This window comes from Zea mays, chromosome 6, assembly GCF_902167145.1.
Source record: "Zea mays cultivar B73 chromosome 6, Zm-B73-REFERENCE-NAM-5.0, whole genome shotgun sequence".
In the NCBI taxonomy this organism is placed as follows: Eukaryota; Viridiplantae; Streptophyta; class Magnoliopsida; order Poales; family Poaceae; genus Zea; species Zea mays.
Genome location: NC_050101.1, coordinates 106,764,484 through 106,778,148, shown reverse-complemented (window position 1 = coordinate 106,778,148; position 13,665 = coordinate 106,764,484). Strand labels below are relative to the sequence as shown.

Below are 13,665 nucleotides of genomic sequence, written 5' to 3'. Positions count from 1 at the left end.
AGCACATAGTGCTTGGAGTTATTGATATGGATTTCTGGATAATCTATTAATCTTATTTGCTATGTATTTATCAATTTGGGTTCATAGTATTTCTAGTTGGTAATGCCTTCCAATGTTAGAATCTTGGAATGATACTTATTTTGTTGACACATTTGGTACATTTGTAACATTTTTTTGGAGTCATCTGGATCCTGACTGTATTTGATATCTAGAAAATTACATGTTGTCTATTTGGACCATTGTTGCTTATCTAGTTTGTTGCTTGATGGGTATATAATCCAATTAGTTTCAGTTCTATTGTTGACTTGGAACAGCAACATCTGTCATGCCTTACTTGCTAGATTGTAAAGAAATGGTTATGTATTTAGGAAAAAAATAAAGATACAACAATGGGAAAACACCGTCAATTGTGCAGCTAACTGAACACTAAAAGTATGAAACAAACTACAGCTAACTGAAATTTATTAATATCAACTGTGCAGCTAACTGAACACTAAAAGTCTGAAACAGACTGCAGCTAACTGAACTTTATTAATATCAACTGTGCAGCTAACTGAATTCTAGACAATCAACATAAAGGATGTGCCACAATTGGATTTTCAGTAACTAAAAACTATGAAAATTTCAAATAGACTGCAGCTAACTGAACCCTAAAAGTTTGAAACAGACTGCAACTAACTGAACAAAAAAATCAAGTTACTAAAAAGTCTGAAACTCTGATCACTTCATGGTTCTGTGGCTCTAAATAGGTGACAGGGCATGAATTTGTTGGCAGACTGTATTTTGTTTTAGAGAAAATGTAACTTTGACAACCTATAAAAAGTATGAAACTCTGAAATTCATAGTGATTACGAGGCCTGGCAGCACGTCTCAAACACTAAAAGCCTGTAGCACTAAAATTCATAGTGAATACTAATTGAATATCTTCATTGTTCTATAGCACTAAAAGTCTGAAAATTGGGGGTAGGAGCAGAACAGACCTAGTATTGTGAAGGCCTAGGAGCAAGAGGCTAAATTCTCAAATGCTAGAACTGAATAGAACTATAGAACTCACCAGGATGCTCTGCCTATGACTCACTGAGTGATGAGTGCACTGAATTAATTGAATCAGAGATGCCAATAGATGAACCAAAGACGATCCAGAAAAGAAATGGGACAAATCTTCAACAAATCGTTGAACAAGCAAGCTAAGTGGTTTAATGCTAACTGAATTGTGCATTTTTCTTCTACGCATAGACACATGAAAATAGCGAGGATATTGTTTTTCTTCAGCCATTGGACAACAAAATCTACATTTTGGTGAAACTCGTCCTTACCCAATATTTGATTCCTCGGCTTCAAGCACAGGACAGTAAGAGAGACTACCTAGACCATAGCAGTGGAAGTGGAGTTGGATTGTACGGCTGTACCGAATGTGAAGCTGATGTTGTCGCGCTGATAGAGGAGGAAGTGTCGCGTGTTGGGGAAGCGGCACGCCGGTTCGAGTGGATAGGCGGCGAGGTTCTCCTTTTCCTCCCTCTTCAGTCGCAACAAATTCTCAACGGGAACACCTCCCCGCGCTCACGATGAACTGTGCGGCCTCGTTGGCGTGGGCGTCGACTCCGCCACCGCGTGCTCGCGATGAACTGTGCGTCCTCGTCGGCGTGGGCGTCGACTCCGGCGCCGCGGTGGAGAAACCCGTTGTAGTATTCTCCCTCCTCTCTGTGGACTGAATCGCTCTCTCCGAGGTGGTTTCCGTTGCTGCACGTCCGCTTTATCCTCTTCCATCCGTCCTCGCCGCGTGGTGTAGTGTAGATCGTGCGTGCGACTCCGCACGCCCACCATTTATCCTGCATTCCTGCACAAATCGAAACGGCATCACAACCGACGATTCGACGGACACAGCAGGAGCAGAATTTACAAGAGATTGGAAGGATCTCGCGTTCGCGAGGAATTTCCGCACGATTCGTGATGCAAGCAATCCCCTCAAAGGAGGCGCCGCCGGAGGGGGAGCAGGAGGGGCGAGGCGAGAACACACACCTTCTTAATAACGAGCGGGCCGAGGAAGACCACGGCAGCAGCTCCGGCCCCTGCAAGGAAGATCCCAAGCACGGCGACCTTGGCCCACCACCGGATCGCGCGGCACCGCAGCACCCTCGGGCACTCCGCTGCCACGGCCGCCTTGATGGCCGCCGCAGCATCTCCCTCCCCCTTGGACGCCACCTCCACCTCCTCAGGGATCCTCACGTACTCGTCGCGTCTGCCATTGGCGGACCAAGGCGAACCCATCGACCGTGGGGACCCGATCAGGCTAGCATCCACTGGGGGACGTTGCCCCGGCCCCGGGTTGTGCTGATGAGGAGCCATCGGATCGGCCGGGACCCGAGCAGAAATGGGCTCGGATTGGGCTGGTTCCGTCGAGCTCGGCGTGATTGAGGGCTAGGGTTTGTGCCGGGGAGGCCGGAGGCGTTTACCAGAAGCGGCAGGTGGACGGGGCGGAGCACGATCCGCGGGAGAGCGGCGGACTGGAGGTGGGAGGCGGGGCGGCGGCGGCTCACGCGGGGTGGGGGTGGGGGAGGTGGGGAACGAACGTGGGCGTGCGCGGATGGACGGTCTAGATTTACCGAAGCGAGCGGACGGTGCAGATTCACCGAAGGCAGAACCAGGGGAGGCAGCCTACCCCTTACAGCCTTAATATGTAGTAAAGATTTTTTTGGAGCATACACATGGTTGTAGTGGTTCAACGAGCAAAGTCTAGTCGTCTTGGAGCTCTTGCTCAAGAATAACAATGCAATGCATTGACTTGGATGCGAATCAAGTGCTCTATGAATTGGAGCTCTGATAGGCAAGCTCTCCTGTAGCTTCGGGAGTCCAATATCAAAGAATCAGTAGGGATGAACAAGGAGATGTTTAAAGCCTTCAATGGCTAGAGAAGACCTTGGGCGTGTTTGTTTCGGCTTCTGGCAGCTTCTGGCCACCAAAAGCTGCTGCGGACTGCCAAACTCTCAGCTTTTCAGCCAGCTTCTATAAAATTCGTTGGGGCAAAAACCATCCAAAATCAACATAAACACATAATCTGTTGAGTCGTTGTAATAGTAGGAATATGTCACTTTCTATATCCTGAGCCCTATGAACAACTTTATCTTCCTCTACATGTAATCGTAATAATACTCAGATTCTCCTCACAGCCAAATTCTCCTCACAGCCAGATTTTTAGAAAAGCTGGTCAAAAAAAAGCTGAACCAAACAGGCCCCTTGTATGTTGGTTGTTGAGAGATAACGGTGGAGCTAGCCATTGGGAGGAGGAAGAAAGGGTATAAATACCCTCTGCCTCTCAACTAACTGTTGAGTTGCGATAGTGTCTTGGACTCTTGGTGATGTAGACTTTTATAAAAGATTTTCTCCTTTGTATCTTCTCTTTAACAACAGTTTCCTCCTTTGTATCTTTTCTTCAGCAAAAAATTTCTCCTTTGTGTCTTACTTCTCTTCAACGGTGTTCCCTGTGTCTCATAAGATATTTTTGACAGAATCATTTCACTGTAAAAGTGTTTGGAATAGTTTCTAATGATACCACTGATATATTTGAGCATGGGCCATCCAACTCGATCAACCCGGCCTATCGAAAAGAAAAAACTTTGACGTGACTAATACAGTGGAGATACAAGCTATATCCAATGTTCACTTGGTTTAAATTCTAAACGGTTTCTAGTGTTTCTATTGTCTCTATAAATTACAACTACATCAGTTTTAACAGCCGGATAATCTTAAAGGTATAGTTTTTGACCCAAAACTTGACTCAACTGAAAACCTTAAAAAAAACAACCTCGCACTAGTCCGAGTCGAATATGAGTGGTCAAACAGATCCAACCTTACCAAAACATGAAAGGAATCGAGATCGGAGGTATTTCTATTCGGCCTTCTTCTCTGCCCTGCCCTCTTCTCAGGGAACATTCCTATCCTGGCCATTGATTCGATTAGTTTGAGAACGAAAGAAGAAAGCAATCCTCGCATACGTTTAAATATGATATATTACTAGTTTGACGAGCAAGATTCCAACAAGGCACTAGTTTTTACGAGTAAGATTCCAACAAGGCACCCGAAAACCCTGACTTCATTCTGACACGGACTTAACCATGCCCTACTACCGAACCTATCTCTAGCTTCTGGATACGAAGACAGAAAGATAACCCATTTGTCTTTAAGAGAAACGCTTCAAAGCGGAAAGAGTGGGGAAGTAGAGTTGCCACGACGATCTAGATGGAAGTTTCCAGATTTCAAGGTAAAAAGTCGAGCCAGACTCTTTGCTAAAGCAATTAATTGGTTTTTACAACCTGGCCTCCGCAAGCTAAAGAAATAATACAAGAGACGATTAAGGGGGTGTTTGTTTGAGATTATAATCTATCCAGATTATATAATCTAACAATTTTTGAACTAAGAGTTAGTTCAAAAATTGTTGGATTATATAATCTAGGTGGATTATAATCCCAAACAAACACCCCCTAAGTGGATACTCTACTTCCACCGAAAACCATGGATACCTTGCCACTACCACTATTTCCGCCGACAACCTAGTTTGATCCATTCCTGAAGCAGATGCAGGACAAAAACCTGATATTTGAACAGGTATCGCCATGAAGAATCAAAATCGTTTCTTGCTTCCAAATGTCCCTAAGATCTGACATGCCAAATTTTGAAAGAAGAAAAGTCCGGGGTTCTGGCATGCAAAATCCGACATACCATTTCGCCCCAACCTTCCCTCTCATTCTCCGCCTCTGCCCCCCGGCCACGCTCCTCACGAGTCACCGGGGAGGCGGGGACTAGCGCTTGGCAAAATCAACGAACGACCAACGCACAGTCAAACACTCCGACGACCCCTTCCTCCCTCACCCCTAGCCGCTTCCCCGGACCCCGCGCCGATCCCACCGAACCCATGGCGTCGGAGATCGAGGTGCTCGAGGACACCACCACCTCCTCGACCTCCCTCGTCGCGGCCGCGTCCACGGCCCCTTCCGCCGCGGAGGGCGCAGGGGCGCCGGCGGAGAACGAGTCGCTGAAGAACGACGTGTACACCGCAGCGGCGTACGGAGATCTGGAGAAGCTGCAGCGGCTGGTGGAGGGGGAGGGCCGCCCGGTCACCGAGCCCGACGGCGGGGGCTATTACGCGCTCCAGTGGGCCGCGCTCAACAACCGCGTCGCCGCCGCGCAGTACATCCTCGAGGTTGCCCTCTCCCCCCGCTCCCGTGCCCCCTCCAACGCCTCGCAATTTGGCCTTCTATTTGTAGACGTTCGTTTTGCGTTGCTATTGGGGGATTTGGGGTACGTTCCAGTAGGCTGTGATGCAATGCACTTCCTGAGCTGGAATTTTGTGTATCAGAACCGTGGGCTGCTTGCGTAATTGCGTGAAGGAGCTACGCACCTTGGGATGTCATTATTCCGGTCAGTTTCTATGGCTCAGGCATCATTGTTTGTGAACAAGCGTGCAGCTGCGTGCTGAATGCTTTGCCGTGGTGGTGGGTTTGGGATTTCGGAGCTGGTTTATGAGGAGGGATCTGGACGGATGTAGGTTGTTAGTACATCTGGATCAAATTTGGGAAAATTTACTTGCTGACAGTTGCAACAGGACAGTTCAGGAAGAATGTACATGGCTTTGCTGTGTCAAGTGTCAACTAGTTACTTGTATTTATGCCTTCAACCTTTTCAGTTTAGACCAAAATGTGTATGTGGTATGCTTAGGATATTGTCTAGACCAAGATAAGTACTGCTCATGATATGGCTTTTATTGCATGAATGCATGACCTCACGCAATACACATGTTGTGATGATGGGGTGTATCTTGTATTGTATCTTGATGTCACAGTAGACATAGCTTTGTTATTCTGATCGGGTGGTTGCTGTTGAAAGGCATATTAGCTACTTTTGGTTGATGACTGTTGTTGATTGAATTTCCTTGGTTCTCTTTGGTGATGATTTTGTGCTTGTATTTGAATAGCATGGAGCAGACACAAATGCTGTGGATCACACTGGACAAACAGCACTTCACTGGAGTGCTGTACGTGGTCATATTCAAGTTGCCGAACTACTTCTGAAAGAAGGAGCTAAGATGGATGCTGCTGATTTATATGGGTATCAGGTCTGTATTCTCTTCCCTGCTGTTTCTTTGCCTCTCCGGTCCTTGTTGTGCCTGTCTCCACTTTTAGCTGCCTATTGTTCATTCAACTGGTAGCCAACTAAAGCATTTTTGGATGTGTATCTGCCAGCTGACCAATTATATCCACTTTACCAGGTCAGAGGTTAATAGTAGACTAAAACATACTTTTGTCATGTGATTGTTCCATGTTAGGGAAAAAAGAACCAGTGAAGTTGTTATGCAGAGAATTTTTCACAGCTCTTTAAGTAAATATATTTCTGTGTTCAGGCCACACATGTTGCAGCACAGTATGGTCAGACTGCATTCATTTACCGCATTGTTGCGAAATGGAATGCTGATCCAGATATCCCTGATAATGATGGGAGGAGCCCTTTACACTGGTTTGTGCTTGTGTTGTATATTTCTCATTTGCCTCTTTGTAATTTCTGCTTGTGCACTTTGTAACATACTGCCCTTCTGAATTTTAACATTTTTCTGCTTATTTCTCTCTGTTTTTTGCATATTTCTTTCTAGGGCTGCTTATAAGGGATTTGCGGACTCCATACGGCTTCTTTTGTTTTTGGATGCTTATAGGGGACGGCAAGACAAAGAAGGCATGTGTAAATTTATTCCATGCCTATATTATTTATAATAATTCCTTTGGTAATTATATCAGCTTATTTGGATGATATTTCTTTTAACTGCGCATGCTACTCTTAGGTTGTACTCCTTTACACTGGGCTGCTATTCGGGGGAACCTTGAGGCATGCACTGTGCTAGTTCAGGTTGGCAAAAAGGATGATTTGATGGTGAAAGACAAAACTGGCTTAACTCCAGCACAGCTTGCTGCCGATAAGAATCATCGGCAAATTGCGTTTTTCCTCGTAAGTAAAATTACCATGACATTTATATTTTGTGATCTACTTGAAGTCCTGTTTTTCCAGCATCTTTAGAGTCAAGAGTCCCAATCCTAGAATTACCATCTGATAGGATTATGGCAGCAAGTTTCTTACTATAGTTTTGCATGCAGACATGTTATAACCACAAAACATTTAGTCTTAAGCAAGTTGGGGTAGGCTTTAAATGAAACCTGACATGAGACAAATGTACTAAAAGAACAAGAAAGTAATGAAATAAATTGGTAATATAACACTAGACTGCTAGCTGCTAATGATTGTTGTAAAGGATGCTCTATTTTTAAGATTTTATTGTGGCACATGGATTGCTAATGCTAATGTACATACATATTCCTGTTAATGATTAATTGATTGAATCGTTTTGTGTTTTGTATGTCTGTTGCCCTGTAAATTATTGTTAACCAATTAGGAGTATGATAGCATTCTGTCTAATCTGTTTAGTGTATTTTTCCTCTGAATTAGAACTAGATGTAAAAATACTGAAACAGAGGTAACCGAGGAGAAAAAATGATTTGGTTTAGTTTGACCTGACATCTTTCTAATGCTTAAATGCTATCTGATATAGGTTTCATGATTCCATATGAACTTCTTAATGATCAGTTAATGGCTTGTGATTGCTCTTGTAAACGGTTTACTTAAGCTGGATAAGAGTGATCATATTGACCATGAGCTGAAACGTCCTTCCATTTGCTTATTTGTATTACTAATATTTTCAGGACAACGCTAGAAGGGTACATGACAGAGGATGTGGTGCGAACACCAGATTTGGGAAATTGTCAAAATTAGGCCTTGCACCTTTTCTTTGGTGCACCATTATTGGCATGCTTATTACATACGTACACTCTGTTATATTAGGTAAATTTGTGTAGCATCTTAATGTTTTGTTTTGGGGAAACATATCTGATACACATGAGCCTTTGGTGCATTTAGGTTGCACATGAACTAACAAAGTTCACAAAAAATTCTCAAAGAAATCATATGTATTCTTTCCACCCTACTCCAATTATATACAAAATTTCAAGTTCAAATTCGTATTACATAAAGAGTAATAAAAGTAAAATTTCTGACAAGTTTAAATTAGAAAATTGGCTAAAATGTTCTCTTTTTTATTACATCTAAAGTATAACGAATTTAAATCTTGAAATTTTGTATATAATTGGAGTAGGATGGAAAGAATATGTATGCATTTTTTTAGATTTTTTGTGAACTTTGTTAGTTCATGTACAACCTATGTGCACCAAAGGCTCATGTGCACCGGATATGTTTTTTTTTTAATTTCTTGATCTTCTGTAACATGCTATTGCTGGTCCCCTCAGGACAATATGTCATGACTATGACAGCACCATTTGGGATGTTCGCATGGTCAGGAGTTTTTCTTGCAACTGCTGGGTTGGTCATGTTCTATAAATGTAGCAGGTAATTGTAAAAAAAATGCATTTTGTTGATGGTTTTAAAAAGGTCAAACCAGACCTGAGGGCATTCATCACCAGTTACTACTTCCTCCATTAGAAATGTAAGTTGATCTAGGTTTGTCGTAAGTCAACTAATTTTAACTTTGACAACCAATATTAAAATCTTATGTACATTGATAATTCTTGATTAATTAAAAAAATACTTGGATAAAATATACTTATTTTCATTTAATGTAGTACATTTTCTGTAGATATTTCTGCTCATTTCTTTTTTACTTAGGACAAACCTAGATGGAATTTATATTTCCGATTGGAGGAAGTACTTAATATATAAGCAGTGTTTATCATTTAAGACCATCATGACATCGACTCTTTTTTATGCAGGAAAGATCCGGGTTACATCAGCATAAATACAAGGGGCTCGCAAAATCAAAGGGACGATGTAAGTTTAAAATATAAGTACCATTGATCAATGTAGTTTCCTGCATGTAATTTTATCTTCTGTTTGAACTTTGGTTCTTTTACCTTGATGCATTTCCAGACTTCAAAAGTCAAAACATAATCCCAAATTTTGCTGTCTAAATATGAGCACTTGTTCCTTCAGGAACCACTGCTGAAGATGGAGTTAGAAAATCCTGCGCTTCTTTTTGGCAACTGGTCACAACTTTGTATAACCTGCAAAGTAAGTCACTCGATTGAGCAATTTAATTCTCTTTCTTTGATTGTTATTTTCATAGATCAGATTTCCTATCATCTTCATTACAGATAGTCAGACCTGTTCGTTCGAAACATTGTTCTACATGTGATCGTTGCGTGGAGCAGTTTGATCACCATTGCCCTTGGGTATCTAATTGCATAGGAAAGGTACATCGGTACATGTTTCCAATGTGATTTCATACTTTCATAGTTGTGGTTTAATGTACCTGCCTTCTCTATTGTATTTGAGTTAAAAACTTAAGATACTCAAGCAACAATGCCTGAAAGCTTGACATCAACATATAATCAACGATGAAATTTGATAAAAGTTGACATAAAAATCATGGTTATCTCTGTGTTACTCTCTGTAACATTAGAAAGAGAATTATGTTTTTTAAATCATTGTTTCTTCGATGCCAGTGTGTTCTTTCATCCGATCTATTTTTGAACTGTAACTGCAGAAGAACAAATGGGAATTCTTCATGTTCCTCACCTTAGAAGTTTTTGCAATGATCATTACTGGCTCTGCTGCCATTATAAGTAATGCCTTGAGTCCTTTATCCTAATTATTACAATGGAAGTTCTTGTTGCTTCATTGTTGTTTTTGTTGCAGGACTTGTAAGGGATCCAGATTCTCCATCATCTTTTGGTGCTTGGATTCATTATTCTGCGTTTCAGCATCCTGGGGTTGTTTCATTTCTCGCATTGGATTGTTTCCTTTTCTTTGGAGTTGCAGTTCTTACAGTTTCTCAAGCATCACAGGTAAAGTTTTTTTAGTTCATAATTCTTTTACCAGAGAAACTTAGTTAGCTTTTATGGAGTTATTTTATATTGTTTGTAAAACTGTAAATATTGTTTGATTGTTAACTGGAACATCAACTTTGATTAGGCACCATGAACCTGTAAGGAAACTGGCACTGCAGCCATTTGTGTTTACCATTGAAATCTTTGAAGCATTATTGGGTTTGTTGTATCATTTATGCCATTTTCAGCCTTTTCATGATTCATAAGTGTATGGCTTCTGATAGTATACACTAACATCTACTTTCACGCTCCAAATTATAAGACATTTTGGATTTTCTAGATACATTGCTTTTAATATGTATCTACACGGTGTATATCTAAATGCACATCAAAAGTTAGGTATCTAGAAAAGCTAATACGTCTTGTAATTTGGAATGGAGGGAGTACTGGTCGTGGTTTCGAACTCTATGATATCAAGAAAAAAAACTGCTATATTATTTCGAATTCATTATGAAGTAATGAAGGTTACCCAGTTTGCATTCTGTGAGATTTCTGTGTAGGATGTTGCCTTTCATTCTATAGCTATTCATTCCATCAATTCATTATACATAAAAGGCATACCTGCATCTACCTACTCTTTGTACTGTGCTCATGCAGTCATGCCTTTCTTACATTTAACTTGCAGATAGCAAGGAACATTACAACAAATGAGATGGCAAATTCCATGAGATATGCATATCTCAGAGGCCCAGGTGGCAGATTCAGGAACCCGTATGATCATGGGATTCGCAAGAACTGCTCTGACTTCTTGTTAAATGGATACAATGAGGACACTGAACGGCTAGACCAGACATTGCACACTGATGAGGAGATGGGAATGATACAGATGACAAGAGCGGTTTCGCAGAATGGTGACAATCATTTACATCATGGTAATGGCACGGAACATAGTTGCGCTGATTCACAGGCAAGCCCAAAACCTCATAGCCAAGTGGGTTCGCCTCAGTGTTGTGATCACAGTAAGAGGACTGATAGGACACTGTTGGGCCTAGGTTTGGGCCTTGGGCGAAACAGTGCATCCCGGCAGTATGTTCGGTCTCTTATCCCATTGTGATCTATCATTTGGATATCATGTGTTCGTTTCAGTGTAGATTGGATTTGTTCACTGCTCCGGCCCCATCTTTTATACGTGCCCTTGACATGGTTCACCATGTACCATTGGCTGGTCAGGGACATTGTTGGGCCATTAGCACAGGAATACTGAGATATATCTAGTGTTTGTAGTTTTGGGGTGAACTCAGAGAAGTTGAAGGTAACGACTTGGCTTGCGAATATCAGCTGATCTGCACTCGGGAAATATCAGAGAGCTTGTGCAGAAAAGGTAACAGTTATGGGCTTATGGCAGATGCAGTAGCATGAGATGTCTTCATAATTGTTGTGTACATCAGGTTCAGTGGTCTTGGGGGCCTCCTTCTTCTGAAGGTCTTAAAAACACGGTTAACCATTTATTTTCAGTATGTTATTAAGTATTACAGGAGCTTCGTTACTAGAAAAACTTCGACATAGATCAATGAAAGCACGACGAAGCAAGCTTTGTTACGTTGTCACAGTAAGTCGATGTAGGGAGAATGTGTTGTTCAAGCTGCTGAGTGCAAATGATAATATTGTCCCTGTGACATTTGTAAATCTTGTATGTAATCTTTGAGGGTATGAATGTAATATCGTACGAATTGTACGATTGCTTATAAATAGATGAACAATACTGTTCACACTGAATTGAGATTGCATTCACGCTTTCGCTTTCAAGCAAGCCGAATATACAAATGTAATGTACATCATGTATCTCTTTGTTAATATATGAGATGTATCTTGATGTTGTTTGACATTTGATATGAAATAAATAATCAGCATAATGTTACATTTGTAACTATATTTTTATATTTATAAATGATGAAGACTTGTTCTTTATGATCTTTGTCCAAGATCCATTATACTCGAAAGGAGATAATGATTCGAAGGACGAATGTTTTTAACGTTTAACAATTGTATTGACTTGTTTTATGTAGGGATGGATCCGGATATTTATTCGGATGTCAAATTTTTGGTCTTCTTTCTTCGATTATGAACGAATAACATATAGAATTTGCTATGTAAATTTATATTCTTGTTTTTAGCATTGAATTCATTAATCTTCACAAAAAATAAACATTAAATTCATTCTATATATTTTTAAATAATTGATATAAACTTCGAATGTCTATTCGAATACGGATTCGGATGTTTTTTCACCTTTTTTGTTGTAGGAAGAAAATAATATATATAAAAAATTATATAAAAATTTATTTAAATACTTCATAATATTCTTAATAACATTGCTAAAAATTAGCTTTAAATTTTATATATATCTATGCTAAAATATTAGATTTATGATACAATTCGGATGTTTTAGGAACATCCCTAGTTTTATGATTCAGTAATAAAAAACAAGTGACTAACATTGGTGTCCACCTCTGATGAACTCAAACGACCACCTTCGTCAAGAGAACTCAAACGATCGCCTTTGTCATGCCGCCGAAGAAGACAACGACACTACGGGCTACCCTTGCTCCTCTGGACACCAGTCAAGATGGGCTCCTAAGGGAGGCTCGAAGCCAGAAGAGGAAAGTTGTTAGCCCAACACCACAGGACGAAGAGTTGGATCAAGAAATCGAGTATTTAGAAGCTATTCATCAACAAGTGGAGAGAAGAAGGGAGAAGATGCTTTGGCTGGCTGAGCTCCAGAAAAAGATTGACGAAGCAGCTGAAGAAATGCGACACATCACACAAGACAATGAACAAGGACATAAGCCACAACAGAGAGACATTCGTCAAGAAAGCCATAGCCATGATGACATATGGTATGACGACTTTCATCATGATAGCATTGCCTTTGATGATGCTTCCCTCTAGCTACAGAGTTGCAGGCTACCCCATGGTCACCTTCGTATAGGCCACCCCAGCTTCCCATGTATGACTGTCACTTGGACCCGAAGTAGTTTCTCATGAGCTACGAAACAACCATATCATCATATAGTGGCAACACCACTGTCACGGCAAAATCCTTCGTCATGGCAGTCAGAAGTGTTGCTCAAACTTGGTATTCTTCTCTTAGGCTAGGAACAATTACATCATGGTAGAAGTTGAAGAATATGTTGGTCACTAGCTTTCAGGGGTTTCAGACGAAGCCAATGACCGCTCAAGCCCTATTACAGTGCACACAGGACCACAAGAAGTATCTGCAGGCATATGTCTGAAGGTTTCTGCGTCTCAGAGCTCAGGCACCAACAGTGCCAAATGAGATTGTCATTGAAGCCATGATCAAGGGACTTCGTCCAGCCCCAACATCATAATATTTCGCCAGAAAGCCCCCTAAACCCTAGAGAAGCTTCTCCAGAAGATGGATGAGTACATTAGAGCCGACAATGATTTTCGGCAAAGAAAGGACGAAGCTTGAGATGATCAGGGGCTTCGAGGAAGGCTCCACCCAAGGCATGTTAGAACAATACACAATCCCAGTCAAAGTGAGGACAGGGGCAACCACAACCAAGGGTACCAGCACAGTTCCCAATCAACAGGGGCGCAACAGAGCTCCTTTAAACAAGCAGCCCCAAGAGGCAGAGGGCGACGTAGCTTCGGAGGAAGGTTCAACTCTCAACCAAGAAGACTATTTTGCTTATTCTGTGGAGAGGATAAGTGGCACACAACAAGAAACTGCCAAGTCACCATACAGAAACAGAAGGAGATAGCTGAG

The 13,665-nt window shown here is 41.5% G+C and overlaps 1 protein-coding gene across 1 annotated transcript; it reads left to right on the top strand.

The window, feature by feature from the left end:
- Positions 1-4,713: 4,713 nt before the first annotated feature.
- On the top strand, positions 4,714-11,760 carry LOC103629705 (protein S-acyltransferase 24). Its single transcript, XM_008650817.4, has 13 exons — positions 4,714-5,197; positions 5,969-6,109; positions 6,395-6,507; positions 6,641-6,720; positions 6,827-6,990; positions 7,740-7,878; positions 8,340-8,439; positions 8,820-8,877; positions 9,040-9,117; positions 9,201-9,299; positions 9,593-9,671; positions 9,745-9,893; positions 10,561-11,760. The coding sequence occupies exons 1-13, from the start codon at positions 4,910-4,912 to the stop codon at positions 10,987-10,989; spliced, it is 1,917 nt and encodes a 638-aa protein (XP_008649039.1). The 5' UTR covers positions 4,714-4,909; the 3' UTR covers positions 10,990-11,760.
- The last annotated feature ends 1,905 nt before the right edge of the window (positions 11,761-13,665 follow it).